Source organism: Cinclus cinclus, chromosome 8, assembly GCF_963662255.1.
Source record: "Cinclus cinclus chromosome 8, bCinCin1.1, whole genome shotgun sequence".
In the NCBI taxonomy this organism is placed as follows: Eukaryota; Metazoa; Chordata; class Aves; order Passeriformes; family Cinclidae; genus Cinclus; species Cinclus cinclus.
Genome location: NC_085053.1, coordinates 10,020,972 through 10,046,909, shown reverse-complemented (window position 1 = coordinate 10,046,909; position 25,938 = coordinate 10,020,972). Strand labels below are relative to the sequence as shown.

Sequence of the window (25,938 nt, the reverse complement as noted above, 5' to 3'; positions counted from 1 at the left end):
GAATAGGCCCTTGCAACTAATTTTTCTGGCTATAGGATTAAAGGAAATAGTTGTATTCAGATCCTGTTCACTTTTTTCAGAAGCAAGCATTTTTCCATTTGTCACAGTAACATGCCACATCTCAATTTGTGTTCTAAAAGACAAAAAAAAAACCAAACAAACAAAAAAAACCAGAAATCAGTACTTGACCTAATCAGTCTATTATTCAACTTTCGCACAGCTCACTTATTTCTAAATGAAACCACAAAAGCAGCTACATGGGTATTTTCTTTAGCAAGGACTGGAAATTCACAAGTTTGTGACTCATTGTTCCGCAGCTGAAAACAGCTGTGCCACACACAACTGACCAAACTGATCCTCTGAACGTGACTCGGGGCTCTACCAAACCCATCCAGATCTGCTACCAGCAAGGGGCCACCCCAAAAGGACCCAAGCAGGACACAAACACCTCCACACAAATGCTGACAAACTCTCCATGGCCTCTCTGCCCACGAATTCCCACCTGCTTGGAGCGTCTCCTCAGGGCAGAAAGAAGCGCTCTCTCTTTCTCTCTGGAGGAGACACAAGGTACTCACACAGCCATCAAGACACCCATCCTACCATCAATAAACACAACGTGAAGTTTGGACAAGGCTGCTCCTTGCAATTCACAGGGAAAATGACTCTAAGGATGGCTGGGGAACAATAAACTGGTTCAAATGACATTCTGTTTTCAATACCAGTATGCCTTACCACTCAAGTGTATTTCTGATTAATTTTTTTGACAGCTGCAGAGAGCTAGCAAAAAGTCAACTGCCCCATTTCCTCATCTATCAAAACAAGTCAAGTTACTGTCTGCTAAATGTGGTAATTTCTTGTATGCAATAGTATGCACTGAAGAACATGCATAGGAAATCCAAGGACCTCCTAAGATAATATGGAAATAACTTTTTGTCAGTGACTTCTGTTATGCAAACTTAAAAGTTTGTATTAAAAAAAAAATACCCATTTCAAAGCCAGTCCAGGGAGAGAAAAAAACACTACATACAAATTCTTTGCTCATCACGTGTCTCTCCAGTGAAATCTATAGCCTCTCAAGATCCCTAGTTTATTTTCCACTTCAGAGACTAGTAAGTGGTAAGAAAATACAGAGAAATCATAATGATTGGAAAAAGAATATGACTAAACTAGAGTAGAACACATTTTAAAAGGAATTTCCCTAGTTAAAGTCATTCTCACAATTACATACAGTTAAAGGAAGCATAAAAGAGCAGGCTAGACTTCACAATGGTAACTTTGATGAGGAAAGCATGATAGAAAACTAAGCAAAAGCCACTTCCTCAGAGCAGCACATTTCAGTTCTGAAAGGGTATCTGAGGCAAATTATTCACAAGGTATGAAAGATCCAATATCAAAGTAGAAAAATCACTGACCTGGATTAAGATCCAATACTAAAGTACAAAAATCATTGACCTGGATGAAGTTCTCATCAGTAGCTCATCATGAAACAAACAGTTTAAAGCTGCTCTAGTACTTCAAATTATACAAAACCATAACATCAGCAGCATAAAGGGACAAGTACGACAAAAATTACTCTTCAAATGTATGTTCTCCATTAAACCAAGGAACTGCATGAAAAAAATTTCATCTGGTCCCATGAGAACCTTTGAAAAATAATTCCCAAATGCTAACATTGAACTGCTTCAGCCTCAAGCACAGAAATAACGTGACCAAGACAACAAACAACAAACCAAGACAAAAGGTGCACACTTGCAGAACAGTTATTGGCCACTGATACTTGACCTTGCTAAGGCTTTCATTGGCAGCACATCCATTTCCATTGAACAACCAGCTGGGCATCACCCACTTCTCTGCCTGCAACTTCCTTGAATTATACAAGGCCTATGAAGGCCATGTCCATCCACAGAGAGCAAACAAGCAAAACTGCAGAAACCTGAAGAAACAAACTATTTGCTGTCATGGACATCATCGTGTAGCAGCTTGTATCTCACAATACAGATCCTCAGTGTAGTGGCTATTTCACTTGGAGTACGAGTCTGGGAAGCAGAAATATAATTATCAGGTGATCAGCCTCTGAAGAGTGAGTGAACTCACTGGAAAGACAGAAACTACTGAGACTGATGTCCAACACAAAGGAGATGCAGGATGCATGTACCAGCTATCAGGACTGGCTATTTCTGCCTTGCAAGAAAATCCCTAAAAATCAATCTGAGAAGTGGTTAAAAATAACTACCATTCCCATCCCCAACTGCTCCCTCAGGACACAACCACAGAATAATATTGCTTAAGCACTGGCATGGTGGCACAAACCTCCAGAGGTTGGTGACAAGGGCAGGAATCAAGTGCTTCTGCCTTTGAAAAGAACAACTTTCCCATCTGATCCACCCTGCAGGCTGCCAGCACTACCTTTTATCCTCATTGCTCCACCAGAGTGATTTGGAGCAAAGCAGCAAAACAACTTTGGGGACACCCTCACATCTGTTGCAAAGCTCTGACTGCAACAGGAAGGCAGCAGAAATTTTTTTTAAATAGCAAGGAAAAGCTAAGCAAACACCATTTACCAAAAGTAGTCACTGAAAAGCAGTTTAAAACAGCCTAGCTTGAGATTGCTGGTCAAGCATTGTGTCTGGTCCCTTGAATCCCATTTTCACTGGTCCTAAAAGTATAATTTCCACCAGAGCCTTCGTGCCCAACACACTCATCCATGCAGCTTCCGGAGGAGACGTGCTCTTTTCCACACAGGAAACAGATTTCTGACAATCTGCAGAGGGATGAAGCCAACAGGAACAGTAAAGACAACAGCACAGGGGAAACAGTTGGACAGAAGAAAGAGCATCAGGAAAGAAGTGAAAGAGGAAACAGATGCACTGGCAGGAAAAGAAAACACAAGTGGGAGGGGAAGGCAAATGTAGAAGGTGAAAGTAACGCAGACCAGTTTGAGAGGACAGAGCACAAGCACAAGCTGCAGAACACACGAGTCAAAATGAATGAGAATTACAGACAAGAAGGAAAGGTGGGGAAAACTAATAATTTGTAAAACCCCAGACCCATCACAGCAGTGCTTCTTATCAATCACAGAGCAATCTGCATTTCTGATTGGTGAGATCAAGTCACCTGAGTAATGTGAGAAACAGAGAAGATTGGGAAAAGGTTGTCACTAGCAAACCTATGAGGAAAACGAAATATTCTACAGAAACCCTAACAGTTCAGATTCTACTATTCTTCCAAATGAAGATAAAAGGCATTTTAAGTTCATAAAACTTTAATATTACTTGATTGAAAGACTGAATTTTGATGTCAAACTTCAATGCTCTTCAGCACAAAACAGGAAAGGCTGACTACTACCACATTTATTTTCCAAATAGTTTTAAGAACATCTCACAAGAATTACATTTTCAGGGCTAATTGTCCTGCTGAATTGCTTCACCATGAGTTTTAGATTAGACACAACATCAGATGAAATGACTTGTTTCTGAATGGCATTAAAAGATACATCACTTAGGCGTTATTTCCAAACCTAAACATTTAGCAAAATATAGTTGTGGTCCTGCATTTTAGGCCACAAATTTGGACAAGCATTTAAAAAAAAAAACATTCCATTGTATGCAAATGACACAGGTTCTGCACCAGAAAGAAGTCCTTAATTAATATAACAATTACCTTTAGAAGAAGTACACAGACAAACCCCACCAAGACAACAATTTTGCCCCGAACATGTAAGCCTTTCTTTGCTGCTAAGCAGAGGCCAAGTGCACTCACTATTACTGTAGTACTACTGATGGAAGGATCCACTCCCCATGCTATTTCTAGTGAGGTGTGCTAAGAGACAGGGTTACATAATACAGTCCTTGTTTCAGGACTTCTTAAATAGTTGTTGTTTTCCAATATTTCTCCCATTGGCCATGGGGAAAAAAAATTACAATTTCTTTAAGTTATGTATGTTTTTAAAACTTCATAGCAGGTATTTTTAACACTAGAGAATAATTCACATTACATTAATATTGTCAGAGCTTATGCTCTTGAAAAAAATGTCACGTGGCTTTCAAGCTACAAAAACCTACATTCTCAGAAAAGAGAAAGCAGTTTAAATTAAGCAGATTCCCTAGGGGTCTATGAATCTGAGCAATTATAGCTGAGAAGACACACAAATTTGAAATACGTTCCAGTGAGCTTCTCATGGAGTGCAGCCCACCCTTTATGCAGCATGGCCCATCTCGCCCTACATCCACACTCTCCCATCACTCTCTACATGAACAGATAAATGGCCCAGGCAGCAAAGCCTGTCAGCTCAGCTAAACATTTTACCAGGGTCTTCAGCAGAAAGGGAAACTATAGGGCTATGACACAAATATAGAGGCATTCCAAGGATTATAGAAGTCACTTCATTAGAGCTTAATAAAACCTGCACCAGCACAGCACCAGTAGCTACCAGCACTTTGAGGTACAGTCCTTCAAACAAGCAATACTGCTCGAAGGCATTGCTGAGAACAACTGGGGAGTTAAACCTCAGCTTTACAAAGAGTGCCATCTGTTCAGCACACTTGCAGTGAAACCAGCGGCCTCAGCACAATCCACAGAAAAGATGCATCACCATATTCAGGGCTGCCAACCACAAATGCAAACTGAATGAACACAGACCCTGAATAACTTTCTCATAGCTACTTGTAGTGATTAACATCAATGAATGGTGGTGGGTAAATGTGCACTGCCCTCCTTGTGACGGAGAAAAAGATCTGGACAGGCAGAAGTCAAAACAAAATGGCTCAAGTTAACCCTACTTAGGACTCCCATAAAACCTCAGGACATTATAGACCTGTTAAAGACCACTTAAGATTTAATTTATCGTGTTATGCACTTTTAAAAATGCTCTAAGAACTCAGTCAAACTAAGCACCACTAAGATGCATCCCAAACAAACCCTCTGGGGTATAGCCCAAAAACTGTTACTTCACATCAAGCATCCAAAAAGCTAAGCAAGACCCATACACACACAACCCCCCCACCCACCCCAAAAAAAAAAGTAAAGTGGGAAATCAAAGCTCAGCAGAAATTTTCAACAACGTTTAAAAATAAGAACTTCCCAGTTCAGAAGAGAATGTGATCCAACCTGACACCCTACATCTCTTTGTATGCACACGTGGAGGGTAAACCATTAAGACAAAGTGAAACCTAAATATTTCTGCACACAACTTCACACAATTTAGCAAAACTGGTACTACTGCAAAATGCAAAACTTGAGCCACAAAGTAGCTCGAAGAGGTTTGAAGAGGTTTTCAAAATAGCTGCCACAATATAAGCTAGGTTTTAAAAGCTTGGCAGAAATCCCTTTTCAACCAAGCACACATCAACTGACCATAAGCCCAAAGGCAGCAGCCTGCAAGGGCACTTCAGGGAGTCTCACTCTTTCTATTTTGAGAGTGAAAGATGCCGCAGGCAATAGCAATAGTTTCAACATTCTCTCTGGTGTTTCCTACACTCTACTTATCTTCCAGAAAAAAAGAAATTCAAATCTTGATCTAAATCCTACAGAGATAAACGGGATTAATGAGTGTTCACTTCAAGTTGCAATTCACAAGGTAGCTCTATGCCATCTCCATACTCCTTCCAGAGACACTTAAAATCTGAGGGGACATTAATGCAGAGGTGTGGTTCTCCATCTGCCTTTAACCTTCTCTGTGCTGGAATCAGACATCCTTCCTCTTAGATCCTGAGCAATTCAGAGGGAAAAACACCATGGTCCTCATGGCCTTTTATCAGCTGATGCAAGGCATCACTGCTACATGAGGCAGTAGTTGATGGGCATTTGAAGTCAGTCACTGGAGCAGATAAGTACAATTTAAATCTTGGCAGCTAACATGCAAGCAGAGAACAAGGATTTATACAAGCTATGATGATGTTGTAATTATTACAGTACCTTAGTTTTGAGTGTTTGCAAGCAAAATAATGTTCATTTTTTAATGTATAAAATTTTCTGCACAATAGTCAGACTGCTTTGACAATTAAGACTTTAAGGGCCAAGTTCTAATCATTCTATTTTAGTTGCCTCTCAGGCTTCTTTCCATATAGAAAGAGTGTAAATAAAGGAACAAACAATGGTACAAAATAGCCTAAGTATAGATTATACAGCACATACCATTATACAGCTCAGAAACAAATAGGTAAATTTGATGGTACCAAGGATTAAAGGGCATATCTAAGGATTTTGGAAATACAAATCATCCTGTTCTGCTAAGCTTTACCAGTTAAAAATACACTTTAAAAAATGCCTTGCTTTGTTGGGTGTTTTTGGTTTGGGTTGGTTGGAGTTTTTTTCAGAAAGTATTTGATTATAGCAATGTCTTTGTTTCTTTAGGTTTTTTTAGTTTTGTTTCTGCAAGGCAATCATACTATGACCTCTATATGATTTAAAATAAGTTTCAGGGATAGAATGAGCAAAAAAGTAAGTACTGACAGATTAACTGAATACCTATAAACCAATTATAAAATAAAATCCTGAATGAAAGTAAAGGCCAAAAATATTTTGGATTGCAGTAACAGCTGAACCATACATGAGTGGCTTTTATACAAATTGCTACAGTACCTCTGTAGCACACAATTTGTCTCTAATGTTTCAGGTTATGAATATACAAAGAAACAAATATCCTACTAGTCATCCACTACTGACATTTAGTGTAGGATGACAGAAAGGGCTATTGACCGATATTTTTCCAAAAGACATATTCTCACTTGACAGTGTGGTAAACTGAAGCCAATAGCATTCACTGAGCTTTGGGAGAACATCCTTCTCTTAAATATAAAAATTCAAAGCCTTTCTATACAGATGTCAGTTCAAATTGCATTTTACACATCATAAGTCTTGGCAAACAGCTGGTATTTTTCACAATGCTTCAAGTCTTAAACACAACTTGTCAATGCAACATAAGAGGAAAGAAAAGGTAGCTCCAGAAGATGCCAAGTACACTAAAAAGTGCAGGGGAAGAAATTAATAGCCATTTGATAAACTGCATATCAATTCATACTTCTCTGTGAAATTGAATTTTTGAAATACTGACATAATACAACGCTAGGCAGTACTAAACACCGCTATGAAGCATTATGGAATGATGTGGATGTACTGCAATGCTGTTCCACAGCAACAGAAATGAAAAGAAAAAATCCAAGGTTTTGGATGGGGGATTTTGTTCAGTTTGGTCTTTAAAGAACTAGAGGTACAATTTTAGTATTGGGGGAATGAGTTCAAAAACTGACACCTCTATATAAGCAAAACTTAAAGAAGACAAAACAGTCAGTGATCTAATAAAACAATGCATATTCCTCTGTAGTCGGATACCCACACAATCAGAGCACAAGCCAGGACTTCCCTGCCTGCTCCAGGCAGTGACACACTCTGCACAGCTGCTGCCCTCTCTCCTGGCATGTGGCAGCACACCCCAGCGGCTTTCCTTTGCAGCCACAGCACTTGTCCTACTTGTCCTAGTCCCCTCTGGGTCAGTTACCTGTCAGGGAGACAACACTACCTTAGCAGAAGGGTCTCCTCTATTCAACCAATATCAAACCACACTCCGGCAGCCCTTTGTGCCTGCGCCTTCACCAGCTGCTGCTCCCAGTTAACCCTGCTCCCCAAAACCCACACCAGTGCAAACCAGCTCCCTGCTGGCACGGCCAGGCTGGATGCACACCACATTCCCCGCAGGGTGTGCTCCTCACCCCTGGCATCTGCCTTGCCTCTCTCTCTTGGCAGCCCTTTCTCTCCTTACCCTCTGTATTTCCTTCTTTACAACTATGACTTCATCAACCCTTATGACCTTCGAAGGGGAACAGAAAGAGATGCACGTGAGAAAACCAAGACCCTCCATCTCCCCAAAGCACACACGGTACTGCTGTTTTTGCTAACCCAGCCTGATGTGCAGTGCTGCAGCCTGGCAAACAACCTCCTGCACCCCACAGGCCTAAGGAAGCACAATATTATTGCTGGCATGCCAGTCTCTGTTGTAAAGCCACTATCCTTTATCATTAAAGAATAGCACACTAAAGAGTAACACATACCCAAGATTGGTTTTCTGTACCTACCTTGCAATAAATATCAAAATTCTTAAGTGTCTTGCTGGCTGATGCCCTTTCCAAGCCAGCTTCCTAACTTATGACCATTCTCTCTAGTTAATACTGCTTCCCTTGATTATATGTTCCTACTTTTTATATACATATCTCTCTTCTTTAACTCTTTTGATTGGTTTCTTTTCATAAGCAGTCATTCAACTTGCCACTATCACAGGTCTCCCACTTGTGTCAGACAAGACTCAGAAAAAAACCTCTCTTTTCCCACATGACACAGCAGCAGGCCCTACAAACACAAATTTATATCATCCTCTGCTGGCAGATGCTACAGCCTCTGTGAGAAACCAGCACACCAAAATTTTGTGCAGCTGCCAGCACACCAAAATTTTGTGCAGCTGCCAGCACACCAAAATTTTGTGCAGAAGGGAACATTTGAGACACCCCTTGGCAAGATGCCTATGCTGCATTTAATAACTTTACACACATGAAACATGTAATATAAGCTTCACCATGGAGTAAAACTACAGTTTTCCTTTCCCCCTGACAAAATAGAACCAATGTGAATCAATTAAGATCATTACATCAGTTTTCAAGAGCTAATTTCTTCACCTTCTTAAGGCAGGAAGAATTACCTAGAAAAACCAGGTCACTACTTTTTCATCAGTCTTTTCCTAGAACAAAACTGAGGTCATTAAGGTTTTACTTTGAACAAATTTGTTCAAAATATTTTATCAAGTCCAACACATATAAGGGATGCATATGTACAAATGGATAAATATACCTTTTCTGGATAATATATCTCACAGCAAATATAGTTTTCATTTAAATTAATCATGGAAATAAAGTTAAATGCAGTAAAAATGTTAAGTGGACTGAAGTACCAGCAAGTGAGCAAAGAGATTGAACAAAATTTGAAAAAATTTGAAAAGCTAAAAGGTTATTTTTTTCAATATTTTAAATTTTTTTAAATACTGAATTATTTTAAATGTATGTGAACATACAGTAAGATTGAAATAATTCAAGAATATGGGGCAGTTAAATACTTCTCTTGTGTCTACACTGACAAAAACTGAACCAGTTTCTAGACTCTTGTTCAAGCCCAAGAAGTTTTACCGTTTCAGAAAAACTGTATTAATCTAAATGTATCTTTGTGGCACTTCCTAGCACCTAACATAACAAGAAAACACAGCATACCTGTAAGCACCTGCAGGGAACTTACAGAGAGGCTGCACTCTCAGGGCAGCAGATCAGGGTTGTCAGCTGGGGGGAATGGAGAAGCTCCAAGCCCAAGGCAGGATCAGAGGAAACACAGAGGTTTGTCTCACTCAGCACACCCACATCCTGAGACTACCTGATACCACTGGAACCAAGAAAAATAAACTCCAGCACAAAAGATCTGTCACCACACCAAAAAACAACACGGATGACAAAGATAACCAACTTCCTTTGGACAATATGGTCACACCAAAAAAAGTAACTCCCTAAAATTAGAAAGTATTTGAACTTTTAATACTAAGTGAGGGATATTTTGTTTATTTTTATTAGAATAATAGGAAATAGTTATTTTTAATATTTAATCTATGTCAACATCCCCTTTAGGTAAACTCCTATGCCAGTATTGCATTAAGTGCTGTTTTCCTGTTTAGCAATCTCTCACAAGTTAACTAAATGCTTTGCAAAAACCATTTCAAAACTAGCTTGCAAAGTATTAAAGATAAAAGATAAGCATTAAACAGATGACATCTTCTGCAAATCCATTATAATCCACTGGTTTAGGTTTTACATTTCTGGTGATAAATTAGTTAAGTTCTTGTCTGATGATGATTAAACATCAGGATTAGTACTTTCTGTTATGGGTCACTTCTATTCTTACTACTTTCATCAGCCTACATTGGCCAAGAGGCAGCATCTGAGGCAAGTGAATGACTAGAGTGAACAGCTCTGAAGACACAAACTCTGAGCTTCAGTGCTCCATCCTCTGTCTCATTGTCACCAGGGACTGATGCTCCACTTCAGGGGAACCCTGCAACACACCAGCCACACCTCCCTTACTCATTTAGCACATTCCCTCTTCTAGCTCCAGTCTCAGGAGCTACAGTGTTTGACGCCTGCAGTAAAACCACTTCCACAATGCTAACTGAATCAGGCAGGCTCCCCTGCACTTAAAGGCCAAAAGGTATTACTTGATCAATCTCTTACATTTCCTTTTCTGATGACATATACACAGGTTGAAGTAACTCAAGTTGTTAGCTCGTGGGAGTTCAAACAGCAAAGCAAGTTTCAGGCTTGACACAAGAGCTCTTAACAGAACCAACATTTTCCTGTTCTGTTCAAAGAAAAATAAATAAATAAATAAATCCTGGACATGCATGTCCCTGAACCTGAATTTCCAACCTCATACAAAGCCCATCTGGAATTTTTCACAGGGGATCTCACACCAAGACACACCAGCTTCTCAGACAGGAGCCTGGCAGCACTGAGCTGGCAATCCAGAAGAGAAAGGCTCAATGCTGCTCAGCTTTTATATATGCAAGATTTATACTTTTAACATCTGAGGCTCACTTTCTGGAAAGTCTAAGTGACTGAATCAGCTTCTGTTCTTCAAAGGACAACTTCCTCTACCCAAATATACATATTTTCATAAACATACAGTAATACAGATGAAAATAGCCAGCATTCAAAGGTTCAAACCTCAATGTTTGACAGCCTAAAGACACTGAGAACTCTCTCTTACACAAGCATTATCTCCAAAAAGGTAAAGGGGCAGAATCCACAGATCTAAAACACAATCAGCCCACCCACAAGAACAGCTGAGACATAAGGTGCATGGCTGGTGATGGGACAAAGGCATGTGGTTCCCCGTGCTAGCCAGCCCATAAAACAGACCCCGTGCTATTTGGTCAGGCAAGTTTGTGTTGCAATGCTCAGCATCATCAATCTCTGTTTCTACTCCTGCCCTGGCAAAGCAACAGTGCTCCTGTTTGAATCAGGCTGCACCAAAAAGCAGCATCTGGCACCTCAGCATCAGTCACAATCCTCCACACTTTTGATGTGGCTTATAAAAAGGGGTTACCAAGGACTACCGGGCAAAGCTGACGAGCATCACTGATGTGTGATCTGCCACATTTATTCTGAAAAAATAAATATGCAACAAAATGGAAAAGACTTGATACTTGCATCAGACAACTGACACCTACTCCCAGGTCTGCCTGAGGCACCACCTCTCACCTTCCTGTTCTTTGGAGCTGCTGCATTTGTAAGTAGCCCCCAAGACATGAAAACTTGGTTCATAAAGGCCTGACAAACATCAACTGCAGTAAGAGACAAAGACAAGGCCAAAATCGAACAGTCTGCCCTCAATGAGGCCCATTCACAAAGCCTCCATCCACCCTTAGTCTCTGTATTGATCAAAAACTGTGCAGTAAGAGTCCACTGAACCATTCTAAGACCTAGTGGAAGAAAACATCAGATCAGAGGGTACAGGAACTGCAGCTCAGCTCTAGAAGATGAGGGATAAGGGCCATATGAAGTTCAAACAGCTCAGCTAAGCAGTACAAGCACATCAGCAGTTTCAGGCAGACTGCAAGTCAGTGGCCAAGGCAATTTCCATTCTAATGCCAGCCCTGCTCTGCCCCCAGTGACTGTAACTCATTACCCCACAAGGAAAGGTGAGCTAGCTAGTGTTTCTAGAAGACCCCAAGATCCTATGATACAGCAACTTTATAACATAGCAAAATCTACTATGATGCAGTATTAGTTTACTGACAAGTACTATTCTGACAAAATTCACAGCTTAGGGCACCACTCCAAGCAGATCTCATCCATTGAGTCTTCTCCAGAAGTTATCACTACAAGCTCTTTACAGTCTCAGTCACAAATTACAAGCAACTAGCAGAATTTAAATTTCAATATTTTTTGAGATTTACATTTGAGTGATCATTTCTAGCAGAAAGGGTGTCTGTTTTTCAAAAACACCACAGAACTTCCCTAAGATCACCAAATCTTGAGCTTGCAGAACACAAAGGTAACAGTCCCAGTAAATTCAACACTATGTAGAGTTGTCCATTATAGATTTTGATCCAGCAACAGGTCCCTTTGTTTAAAGGGTAAAATCTGTATAGGGCAGAGAAATGCATCACTGCAGAGAGCAGTCTGCAGCACTGTGGAGTGCAGATATCTCAGGAATACCATAGTTCAAACATACTTAGAGAAATAAATATTAATCTGGATTCCCAAAACCACTAACAAAGAAGACACAGCATTTTGATAACTTAAATTTAGTAGACAGAAGGAAACCACCATGGTTTTAATTAATCAAAAATAAAATTAAGTAATAGTGGACCAGATAATCAACATTAATCTAGACTCAGCCATCTCAAAAACACTGTGTAACATGATGACACATTTCTAGTTCATTAAAATTAAACAAACACAAACCAAGGCTCTGGTCTAGCAAGTGCTGAAAGTCACAAGTTGCAATGGCGCAGAGAAAAATTTTAACTGAATTTCTCCCACTCAGAGAAGCCCACCCTTTGTGCTCCATCACTCATATGAAGTATTGCCTCAGCATGTCATTCAAGCAGGCACTTGAGCTCTCAAGTACACGAAGATAGCCTTTGTACCATTCACATCTAGTGCAAGAGTCTCAGAGCCTTGACTCTAACTAGCTGAAGTACATTTTTCCTTTCTGCACTCTGAGCTTCCACAAAACACCACCTTAGTAGCAAGACATAGCTGAAAAGACATAGCTAAAAGATATAATTAATAAGAAATAAAATAACTGGGTTTGTAAGCAAACACTGACAGAGACACAGACAAAGTACTGTAATTCTCTTTACTGCTTTTTGCCAGCACGCTAAATGTGAATGGCAATTTGTGTTACCATAAATCAAAAAGAGAACCACAACACTGAAATGTACAATGTATCTGTTTCTCAATGTTTAAAGACACATGACAGGCTCAGAAGTTAGTTAGTTTCCTTCCAGGCAACACCGACTTGGCTGCCACCATCTCTGCCGAGGCATAGGTGTACATGAAGCAGTGACAGGAAGTCAAGTATATATAGTCTCTTCTTGAATTATTAATATAACCTTATCTCTATATCTGAAACCAACTTTATGAGTCACAGTAACAAAACATCAGTCCAAACTAAAAATCACATTTAAAACAGGGCTGAATTAGGAATTACGTTTAGGCATTAAATAATGATTCCAAACATCAACTTTTAAAAAGCCAAAAATAAAAGGGCCTGAATTAAAAAAAAAAAAAATAGTACTACACAGTCAACCAGCCATCAAGATCACGATTTCTCATTACTACCAAGTCTTCTCCATTCAACTCCGTCAGTCAGAAGAGCTGGGAGCGGCAGCTGACCGGCGCTATCAGGGGACTTCACCCGCCGCTTCCCGCAGCCCCTGCCCTGCCTTGGCCGCTCCGGGCGGGCTCAGCTCCCCCCCCGGCCCGGCCTCCGCCGCCCTCCCTCCCCACCAACGACCCCAGGAGCGCTAGAAGAGGTCGTTTCATTTGTACCCCGCTCACATTCAACAGCAACGCACATAGATTTCAAATCGCTGACCCTGGGACTACAGGGGGAACTCGTCCTTAGCACGGGCATCCCGTGACGGGCCCGGGGGCTCCCTCCCGAGCCGCCTCCCTTTGCGGGAGAAGAGTCTTCACGGAGCTTTCGGGAGCCGCCGGCCCGGCGCTGCAGCTGCGCCCTGAACCGGGCGCCCGGGACGGGACGCGCCGAGCCCGGGCCGGGTGGCCGCAGAGAGCAGGGAAGGTACCCGGCTCCGGCTCTGGCTCCGGCTCTGGCTCCGGCTCTGGCTCCGGCTCTGGCTCTCCTCGCCGCCCTGCAGGCGCGGAGGCCCCGGGCTGCAGCCGGGGGCACATCCCGCTCCCGCGGGTCCCGCTGCGCGCCGCCGCACGGCAAAGCACGCCGAGATCCTGAGCACAGCCCGGAGGGCGAGGACACGGGCAGGGACCGCGGGCAGGGGAGAGCGGCCTCACCTGGGACATCTGAGGGCGCAGGTTGATCTCCTTGAGGTTGATGGAGTGGCTGCGGAGGTTGTTGAGCAGCTGGCAGAGCAGGACGCCGTCGCGCAGCGTCTGCGCCAGGTCGAAGACCTGCGCCGTGTCCCAGGTCACCCGGTGGTTGGGCGGCAGCACCTTGCAGCTGATCAGCCACTGCCCGCACTGCTTCCAGGGCTCCATCCCCGCCACCGCGCCGCGATGCTGCGGCCGCGGCGGCCCCCGCTGCGCCCTCCCGTCACCGCCGCTGCCGGCCCGGCCCGGCCCGCCCCGGGAGGCGGCTCCGGCGGCTCCCACCGCCCCTCGCCCGCCCAGCCCGGCCCGGCCCGGCCCCGCCGCCACCCGCGCCGGGCAGCTCCGAAGGGCGGTGTGTGAATGCGCTCTCGTCTCGTCTGCTCGCCCGATGATGCCTTAAACACAGCACCTGCGACACACGAGGCGCAGCTCTGAAGGCAGGTGTAGACAGCAGCGCAATGGCATGCTCTGCCTTATTGGCAGTCCTTTGTCCTTTCGCTAAGCTCGCGGCAGAGCGCTCAGGAGAGGTTCAAGCAGAATACTCTCAGCGACTTCTAGAAAAGATAGAGAACACATCATGGCACAGCATCGTTTTCCCATCTGTTCTCCCCGAACTACTTTGCAATGACTTTAATTTTACTTGCCGTTTAAGTAATGTTTAAAAATACGTAATAACTTTCAACAAGCGTTCCGACAACCTAAAATTTTCTAAAATCCAAGTGATTTTAAGTTACCAAGTGTGATAAACTCCAAAACCAGACCACACAAATACCAGAGTTCACAATAGCCACTAAAACTCAAAACATATTATTTCTTTTTTTTCAAAGCTGTGCTGGAAACTTCTCAAAAAAAAAAAAAAAAAACAAAACACAAAGCACTTAATGAAGAAAAAAGTTTTTGTATCCTTTTAAAAGATACTAAACTTATTTTTTTAACCAGAGAACCCTTTAAAAGTACTAATAACATTTATGTGAGAAAAAAAATAAAAAACAACAACACACAGTCCAGGATGAGAAAGTCTTCTAAGAGCAAAACACTGACATGGGTTATTCAAGACAGTCCACAGCTATTGCTGGTTTCCACACCTCCTCTGTTAAAACCCTGACACTTACTGCTGTCTGAGCTCAGAATAATCCCACAATCCTTTTAATAATTTCTGAAGGAATTAATACAGACATTATGGGAATTCACTTCAGAAATTGAGGCCTAGCAAATCATTTGCATGTTTTAGTAAGGTCAATATGAGAATTCAATTTTTTTTCCCCTTTCTTTAAACAGACAGTATGTCTGCTATTCCAGGCATTTTCCTGAGCAGCCACTGGCTGCAGAACGTATCACAGCACAGCTTACCATTTTGCATTGAATGCACCCAAAGACAGAGAATCATGGCCCAAAATGTAGTTTCCAGCTCCATGATCTGTAACAGCTGTGCCACCAGCCAGCACGGACAGGATGAGGCAGGTGACTTGTTACCTCCTTACAAGGCACAAATGCTGCTCAAGGTCATCTGGGAATGCATTTGTTTCCCCTCTTAAAGATGCACAAAGTTGCAAACACCTGGCTTAGTTTTCATCCCTCTGAATGCATTATAGGAGCTGGCAAACCAAGAGTGCAGGAGCTCACAAAGCCTCCCTGATGTGTCAGCGACATTCTAACAGAATGCAAACTCCAGTTAGCAGCAGGCAGCTTTGCATTAATTAAAAGAGAGATCCTCATCGGAAAGGACTGGTGACAGTGCAGCTGAGCTTTAACTCTTTAAAATAATCTTACATGGAAGAGTCTGACCTAAGGTTGAGTTGCCTCAGTAGTGCCTCCTTCTCAGCAGATCTCTCCTGCTCCATGGCTACCTGGGCAGTCACAGCCATGCAGCTCCCATTCCTCAGGAAATATGAACTCTCTGTTTAACAACCTCAACACAAACACTGGGTCACCAGTAACAGGCACCTCCGCCTCCTTGGGCCAACATTTGGTTGTTCTATGCCTGAGCAGCTGGAGGAGAGGGCAGGTTGTGACACAAACATGCTATCAAAGTATCAGAGTGCTTGCAACCAAGCAGAATTAGAGAATTTAATTCCTAATTTAAATGATAAGGGACTGAAAAATAACAGTTTGCACTGTGATCATTTAGATATCATCATCCATCAAAATGAATGTAGAGCAGTTTGATCAAAACTGCAATAAACATTTTCTCATAAAAATATATTTTATCTGTGGCATGTATGAAGTGATAAGTGAGTAAGAATTCATTTGTGCCTACAAGCTATCCGCTCTCAGGCTGACAACAACCATAACACTGAAGCAAAAGCTGAAAGCAGAAAAGCAAAATACATAAAAGAAACAAAACCCCATCTTCACTACATTATCCACATTCCCACTTCAGCTGCCTCCAGCCAGGATTGGTGGTACAGCACCCTGAAAGCAACATAAACAGTTGGGATGCCTTTGCAGAGATATGGAAAAACGAGTGCTGTTCTGATTCATACATAGCAATAGAAACACTTCAGGCTGGTTGCTTAAATCGATCTAATTCTTTTTTCATGGTTAATAGGAGCAATCCAACACTCCTTAATCCAAAATTTAAACAATCCAAACAACACATATGCTTTAAAGGCGATGGATGAAGTTCTAAATATCTGAAAAACATACACTGCAGTTTTAAATTCTAAGTCATAGGACGTTATATAGTAGAATATTAGAACTAAATTTCACTGAAAACACACTGATTTCTCTACTGCATCTCATGTAACTAACTGAGCAACATTCTTCCAAATGGAGAAGAATCCATATAACCATACAAATTCCAGAAATATAGTTATCTGAAAGAATTACACCCTTGAGAGAAGGGATTCAAAGCCAAAAATTCATGGTCAGCAAAGTCTTGCTGCAGCAGAAGGCAGGAATATTTGCACATTCATTTTGCAACTCTCAAAGTACTATTTACCAGCCTTCTTCAGCCTCCTACATTGTCCTCAGTCATTTATTGGAAGGGGTTCAACTTTTCTTCCAATCCTAAAATTTGTTTCTGTTCAAAACCTATTTCTAAATGACCTTTTTTTTCTATTAATAGATTTTTAAAAGAGAAAAAAAAATAAAATAAAAATCTATACCTCAAATATGAAGTGCTTTAAATGAGCCAGCTGCTGAAGATATACTGGAAGTTTGTCCTATTTCTATCCTGTTCTTCTCCCCCATACCACACAGATGTATCTGGATTGGAAGAGGGGCCAGTTTACAGTCACCTCAGTCCTTCCTCTGCAGTTTCACCAGGACTGATCTGTCAGACAGATCTCAGCTTAGATTTTCACAATGTTCAATCTAGATCACATACTTTTTTTTAACACATCAATAGCCATTTGCTGATACAGTTTTTCCTTTGGATTTTCAATAAAGAAAACCTTTCAAACATACATTCCCTTTTCAAAATACTGTAAAGCAGTGATATAAAAACAAACAAATACATTAAAAACCAGCAAATATGAAAGAGAACTGTTCCCCTAAAGGGACCCAAAACCCCAAGGTTTTCCATAATTTTTCTCTTCTTCCAGGAAACAATTGTCTCCTTACTGGGGACATAATTTTTTTTTCTTTACTTGTATCCTGTACTGCATCCTATGAAAGTGGCATTTTTCCAATTCTTTTCTTGTTGCTTTACTTAAACAAAACCAACCTGCCTCAATTTGTTTAATAAGGGCATATATGCAAACTTCCTGAAATAATTACTTCCTAGTGTCACCACAATTGCTGCATTCAAACTACTTGTGTTTCTCAGCTTGGGCAAAATTAATAAATGAAATTAAATAATAAATCAATACATGTACACGCATCCCCGCTCCTTCAGGTACTCTTGCAGCTAAAATAGTGGCCATGAGCCCTAGGCACAAACCCACTTAGTGCAAGGTAGCAAACAAGGATAACAAAAGGTAGATCTCTTCCCAAAGAGAAGCTCCTCACTTCCTTTTCCTGCTTACTCCCTTTACCAATGGATTCATCACTTATGGTGCTTAAAGTTTTCCTGCCTTCTAATGATTGCTCTTGAGCACATTTTTAAATGCTACAGACAGAAAGAGAAGCAAGCACAAGCAAAGAAGAGCCTTCCTTTGTGGGTAGCAAAGGTCCACTAGAGTCTTGGCTGAGCCAGCCATGCTCGGGGCTCATGTCCCAGTTAGACACACTCAATTACAGCAGTGAAACAACTGAGTTTCACATTATTTGCAAGTGAAAACATGGAGTCTTGTGTCTTGGCCATTTGTATCTTTCTCACATTTGGACACACATTGAAATACCACTGCTCCTGGCCAGAAGCCTCCCTTGAGCCTCTTTCCTTTTGGCTGGATGGGAATAACAGGCAGGTGGCCGTGGTCCAGGGTTCCATAGGGAGCCTGCTTATCTTGCAGTACAAGTAAAGGAGGGTAAGATGGCTGTCCAGAATTCTTCTGTAATTTCTGGCTGCTGCTTCATGCAAATATCAACATGGACCACGATTTTCCAGATGCATCTGGCTGCATCCTATAGCTACAGGCTCCAGTTTCAGAATTACTTTGGGAATTTTGCAGCAGAAAGTGAAAAAGCAGCACTAATTGATTCTTAAAAATCATTTGTTTGTGTTATTGTCTTTCACTGCAGTACCACCTAAATTTCAGCAAAGCATTATGTTTTACTTAAAATAACAGTTTCAAGTATGCATGGAAGACATTATAAACAATTGACCTGAAATCTAAATGAAGCATTGAAAACAAAAGAAAAATTAGACATAGAAAATACCAAAATAGGGGGAAGTGTGGAGCTCAGTATTGAATTTAGTTTTCATTAAAAACCTGGAAAATGCAGAGAAATAATTTGATATATCAATGTATAGGTAGTTATAAATTGAAAGGAATTCTAAATGCTAACACACATGAAAACCAAGATACTGTTTTCAGCAAAAAATTGCCTGAATACATAAAATGTATTTGAGCATTTGAGAAATCAGTGATGCTGCAAGGGAAGATCCATCCAGACCAGTCAATGTGAAAATAAGACATTAGAGCAGTCAAAAAGATAGCCTGTCTCTAACAGCTAACTACCAAATAATCATGTTAAGAGTTGAAGGCATTGGCTCACGTCTCCTGACAAAAACCTCCTTTTTATGGAAGTTAACAGAAATTTGTCCCATTTTACTATCCAGAATCCTATGCTGAATTACTAAAATAGGACATTTGGTTTCCAGAAGGCCAAGTTTCAGGATTCTAAAAACCATTCATACAAAAGGAGAAAGCTGCTGATGTGCCACCTCTTTGTGCTGAAAAATAGGGAAGCCAGACTGAGGCAGCCACTCACCTCCTGCCAGTGGGAAGCCATAGCATTTATGATAAGGAAAACACTCATGGGCAGGCCAAAAAAAGGAAAGTGTCCTGTACTATTTTATGTATTTTAATCAAGATATCAAAAAGACTTCCTAAGAATCCAAGCAACTTGATACAATAACTAGCAACCTTCCTCCTGTTTTTTTTTTACCCCTTTCTCCCCATTTGTCTCCATTTGTCATCTTCCACAGGTTGTTTTCAACAACCTGATGAAGATTTCAAGGCAAACCCAAATCAGATTACAAGATTAAAAAGAAAAACTCCCCTCTTCCCTCAAGACAGAAGGAAGAGAAATGCTGACAAAAATAATTCTCTGGTCTCAGCTGACAAGAAAGTGGTATTTTTATCAGAAGTCAAGGTGTTCAAGTGCATATAACCAAGATATGAAAAGCTAGAAACTGGCAAAAGTAAGCCCTAAAGCAAGGAAAAGATAGGGGGGTATATTTTTTTCATAGTCTATTCAGTACCCAGAACCAAGAATCCAGACAGGTTTTCCTGCATGAAAAGAAAGACATCAACAGCTGCAAGCGTGATACAGGAAACACTGTGCACTGGATGAGGTCTGAATATATAGAAAACCAAGAAAAAACTTCACATTAAAATAAAAAGGCTCTATTTACCTAACGTTTGGAAAAAACTGAAAAGTCCCATTAATGAAATACCTAGTCAGTGAAAGAATATCTGGAGTAATGTTTGTAACTCTATTACTAATAGAATATTTATTTTAAAATTACTGCTATTAGGAAATTGAATTTTTCATATCCTAAAGGCACAATTTACTAGCAGCCTCTAGTCTCATGTTGTGTTAACTGCTAGAATAAATAGGGCAGTCACACAGAATCTGAAACACTGTTCCAGTTTTCCATTTAGAGTGTTAAATCTGTATTTACATACTAATCTAAGTTCAGTAAATAAAAGTTGCCTTTTATGCTTATGAGTCAAAAAGTATTAATAAGTTTTAACAACAGAACATTCAAATTTATTTTTAGAGAACTCAGCAGGCAAAATATTTCTAAACACTCAGTAGGCAGTGAAGCTTCATCTCTAAAGAAACCCATACTTGTCTCACCTCAAGAATAAATTACATAAACACTTCAGAACATTCTGCTACCTACTTCTTTTAACTTTTTATAAATGAGTATACCTGTTTATTGTTTGTCTAATGAGGCTGGGCCAACACTAGACTGCAAATCAGCAGAGATTTAAGAGATAAAGGGCTCTTTATTCAGGCAGTTAGGATTGAATTTACTGCAGCATGGACAACCATGCTAAACTAAAGTAATAGGGGCCATGGAACCTTCACCTTCAAAAGAATAAAGCATCACAAGCTTGGGACAGAATCCTCAGATGGCCTCTGAATGTTGCATATGTCCAACTCTGCAAGCTCAATTTTAGACATGGTGTGAGACCCCACCCCCCCAGGTGCCAAGAACATTTATTCTGAAAAAAAGAAAAAATAAACAACAAAAAAGAAACACATCTCATCCTAAGTCTTGATTATTACTGTCTAGAATCTCCACTTCAGTTGAAGTCAGTGGTATCTATAGCTGCCAGTAACCAGGGTTATAAAGCTGTGTATCCAAATTCAAAACCTTGTTAATATGACCAGTAGTGTCCCTAAATCAACCACAGACAAGACACTGATAGACAGAAATTATCCTCTCTCTTAAGACTTCATCTCCCATCCACTATGCTGATATCAGAACTTCCCCAGACCTGGCTGAGAAATAAAATTATCGGAGTGAAATAATGATTTAGAAAGAAAAATATTGAAAATCAGATTTACTATAGAATGTTAGAAATTAATTACCCTGCTCTCACTATATTAGAAACTATGGTAAACTTGTGCCAATTTAAGGAACTTCAGATTTACCCATCCCATGAAAGCACCAAGCAGCACTCATGAGAAGTATGCCCCTCATTAATTAACTGCCTCTCTTTGTGCAGCAGTGCAAAGTGGACTTCATAATATCTGCATAAAGACAAAGAGCCACTCTGAGAAGTTTCTAGGAGCTCATTTTCAGGTATGTTATATCTTAAAAGAACATAAAACTGCTGTGGAGAAGGTAGAAGTAGCTTTGGTAGCCAGGTGCATGTACAGCTTAGGTTACATTAGCTGAGGTCAGGGGTCCATGTGGCAAGCCCAAGCTGTGAAACTATTTCACCCTCTCCTCATTTTTCTTAAAAAGCTATACCAGAACTAAAATAGGAGTGGAGGTCCATTACCACCTGAAAAAAATCATACAGTTAACTCTGGCCTATCTATAAAATTTTGTGTTCTGTGAGCCACCATCTCATGCTCAGGAAAGCAAGGGATTGCCAGAAAACACCTCACCGAAAAAGTAAGAGTGTTCTTCTGGAATGCAACAGTGAATAAGCAACACTCTGTTAGGATGCAGGCTGTATTAAACGCACAAGTGAACACAAACACACCTTGCCTTAAAGAACTTGTGAAGGTAATATGGACTTGAGTCCAATAAGCCAAACCCACCCCCAGGCACAGCAGAGGTGCCTGCTAAAGGACTGATCTAATAGGCAAAACTGAGAGAAAATTCAGTGTCCAAACACCACTTAACCTTCCTCCCATTTTTATTCTTCCATGTTTCCTGCAGTTAGGCCCTCTTACATCACTGCAACTTGCACACAAGTTTCAACCAAAGAAAACAGCTGAAATTAAACCACTTGTGTACCACACTGCAGCATTTCCCCCCACGCTGTGTAAAAGGCCACTTCACAAAATGTCAGAAAGGCCGAAAAGCGTGAAAATGTCGATACCCCAGGCACAATTTTAATGGCAATAAATGCTTATATGACATCAAAAGGCTTCGGATCCAAATGACATAAACTGATGCAAAGTGTGATTTCTTTTAAGGAATAAAAAAAAAAAAACAGTAACGGAAAGACACAAGACCAGCACAAATTCAACCCCAGAAAATCCTCTGAGAGTGAACTGGAGCAGAATCGACTGCTACAATAAAAAAATAAATAAATAAAATTTTAAAAAAATAAATAAAAAAAAAAAACTTTCCCTTGCTCCCAGGGAGAGTTACTCCTACCAATTCAGTCCCCAAAATGCTGTGTTACATTGCCTCCTCCGCTGCGTTTACGAGTAGAATGTACAAACGAATGCAGGTGGAACTACAGAGTTTGATTTGTCGGCCCTTACTTCACTCGTTCCCAGGAAGGTACCAAAGGGCACACGAAGCACGGGCAAGAGCCAGGCAGAGGTCTGGAGGCAGAGCTATCCTGGCATGCAGCCCCGGGAGAGGAACAGCGCTGAGCATGCAGGAGATCCGAGCACCGGGCTGGACGCTCAGAAGCCCCGAAGGCATGCAGAACACCCGAGGTGATGCAAGTGATGCAAGACAAATCCTCAGCCCTCCCAAAAACCAGTCTTTAATCTCCGGGGAAACTAATGGCTCCCAGGTGTCTCAGCCGGAGCTTAACTGCTCTGGCACCCAGTTATGCTAAATGCTAAACCAAACCTCCTGGAACTGAATCCACGTGGGCTTACGGAGGTCCTTGTTGGGTGTCTAAGTGAATACAAGATAGGTTAAACTTGTCTGAAAGCTGTTCTTGGAGTGTTTTGTGATTGGCAGGTTATCTACAAATTTATCTGCCCTGCTAGTTTGTCAACATCATCCTCATAGGAAATAAAGGGGTTTGGTTTTTCCCCCAAACACTATGTGTTTGACACTAACTTCATGTATTATAAATGCAATAATACAAGGATTTGTAGTGATCCAGAATAATGGAGAATGATTGGTACTACACTGATAATCGATGCCTTTAACTCCACCAGCTGTGACATTGATTCCCTGCCGCTGCAGACAGCAGAACAATGGACAGCAGTCACTCGGGTGCTCTTGTTTGCAGGTGGTGCATATGTAAAGAGTCTGCCATGAATCTGAAAAGGCATCTGAAAAGAAGCACGTTTCAGCCACCCGCGTGGTGAAATGCACTGTGTTTGAGAACAGCTGATAAGGTGCAATTCAGCTGCTGTTTGGCTGGCTAAGTAAGCACTGCCTTGCCTTGCAATGTCTGATAATAAGGTCCCAACCCCTAGCTCAGAATTCCAGCCCAGTCTGCAAGGATGAGAGAGAACTTACAAATCCACTACTGTAACGGGAAAGAATGCAAAATGGATTTTTAAAGGATACAAAATTGATTCAAAAATATATGCACAATTATATGCTTACTGTCCTTTCGCTCTACAATTAAAAATTAAATAACTATTTAGTAGTATGACCCATCTACCACAATTTTCTCCAAAATGAGAACGTGGCAAACACTGAGTTGTATAGATCTAAGTAAGCTCCCCTTCTAGACAAGAAGAAGGCTGGAAATGTTTGGTATGGACTTTTCCCCTTTGTGGAGAAGATGTCCTCTGGGTGGGAGCTGTGCAGCACAGCCCGCTGCCCATGTGCCCTCGCAGGGCCATGGTTCCTCACTGCCTGCTCCAGGTCCCCAGGCAGCCAGCACAGCTTCCAGGGACACAGTGCAGCAGCAGTCAGCTTCCAGTTGTGCAGGATTATATTCTGAAGACAGCTCTTGGCTTCCCACTGTGGGATGGCATTCAGAGTGATGAAGGATGAGCCAGCTACAGAGCCATATTGGCCCTTTGGATGTCACATTTCTCAACAACACTCAGCATGCAGGACTGAAGAAAATGACAGTCCTCTGCAGCAACACTCACCATACGAGAGCCACACATTTTTGTGCAATTTCCCATTAACTACTTTTTAAATATTTCTTGGCATATAAGAGGTGTTTGTTTATATTTGCTTTGGAATCCAGGTGCCCATGAAACATTCATTTTCCAGATGCTTTGCTCATGGAGTTTAGCATAAATCTCAGTTTCCCTTCAAAGACCCCAGGCAGCATATGTAGTTTCTTGCAGCGGTTTGGTTTGGGTTATTTTCCTAGGAGTGAAGGTGGGACACCTGGGAGGAACACACAGAAAATCTCGTGTAAGTGACACCTTCAAAACAAGCACTTAGGGTCTGGTTGCTCATTTCACGTTCAGGGCCCGCTGTTAACAACCCTCTGTGTGTGTCCACAGCACTTTTAGATACTGAGATAAATTTATCCCTGGTGAAAAATGCTAATTTCAATAGTTATACTAGGCATGAATTTGAGTCACTATGTCCTTTCAAAATGAGCCTGCTGGGATTACAGGACTGCAGTTAAGCTCAGATATAATAGTTATCAAGATCAAGGCCACTGCTGAATCACAATTACAACTGAGAAAAACAAATGTACTAATGAGCTGCCAGCCAAACATATGAAAAAGAATTGCAATTTTAAGTATCAGCTATTTGTAAGAGCATGCTCATATTTGGCACTCAGATACCTTAAACAATCTGGAAGTTCAGCATAATGATTACTCTAACAAAGGAGAAAAAGCCCATGTGAATAATAGTTGTTAGGAGACAGTTATGCTTTAAGCAGATGGTTAAAAGTGTCAGTTTGAGGCAAAATATAAATCTCCCTTCTGTTGAATAATTAATGAAAAACTCCTTCCCCGCTATAGCCATTGTAACTGTGTGGCTGAATGGTCTCCATTTAATCAGACCTCAAGTGTATGGGTTCAAGTCACCTCTTAGAGCCACATTTTTTTCCAGGGCTGATATCCATTATGCTTTCTCCCTCTCCTGAACCTCTTCCACAGGACAAATTCTGTTATGTCTAATCAAGCAGAGGTTCCAGTGACAGTAATCAAGACAGTTTGATTTAGCAGTACAACCTCCTTTTATTAGAGAAATCCTGACTCCACTGAAGGCAACTGAAGCCTTGACATTGACTTGAGCCATGCAGACATGCCATGTGCTGAGTTCTCCCTCTTCAAGGAATTGTATCCTTCTGCTGGTTTACACCAGGACAAAGGGTAATTTTGTCAGAAAGAATCCTATTTTCAAGTATTTGAATACATTCACTGGAAATGTTCAAATACACTTGAACTAAAAAAGTAAATAATGCAAGCATCTCTAATTTCAGGGATAGCATCCTAATATTTAGAGCTTCTTACAATATCAACTGCCATGAGCTATTGCCATTATGTTCTTGAATGTGATTCATAACAGAAGATAAATCTGGGAGCCTGGGGAAAAAAAATAAAAAAAGAGAAAGTGAGATTAAGAAGGGATAAAAATGAGATGAAAAGGAGGTGGAGGTGGTCAGAGAAAGGCACAAGAGATTATTCCCTGGAAGACTCTGATGTGGACAAAGCGGTGGGGCAGGTCATGAAGAACATTTGAAGCCAGCAGGTCAATGCTTGACTGTAGTGCAAGCCCAAGCAGAGCATGAACAGAGGGAAAGCAGCCACTTCATAGTTTATCTTCATTAATGCATTTAGCTGCAGTATTTGTCATAAAGCTCTGGGTTTGTGCAAGCCCAGCACTAGTAGGAGCTCAAAGCAGTTGTCAAATTCTGTGTGAACTTGGAGATTTAAGACCCAAAAGTTACCTGTGTTTCCACGGGCAGGGAAGGCAAACCCT

General features: G+C 41.2%; 1 protein-coding gene across 2 annotated transcripts in view; it reads right to left on the bottom strand.

Moving 5' to 3' along the window:
• The window catches only part of VAV3 (vav guanine nucleotide exchange factor 3), a 150,297-nt gene extending 135,993 nt beyond the window's left edge, over positions 1-14,304 (bottom strand). For both annotated transcript variants that reach the window (XM_062497230.1, XM_062497231.1), the window contains exon 1: positions 14,064-14,304. In XM_062497230.1, the coding sequence (XP_062353214.1) occupies positions 14,064-14,267 (204 nt within the window). In that variant the 5' untranslated portion in view covers positions 14,268-14,304. The remainder of the gene's footprint in view (positions 1-14,063) is intronic.
• Between the last annotated feature and the right edge of the window lie 11,634 nt (positions 14,305-25,938).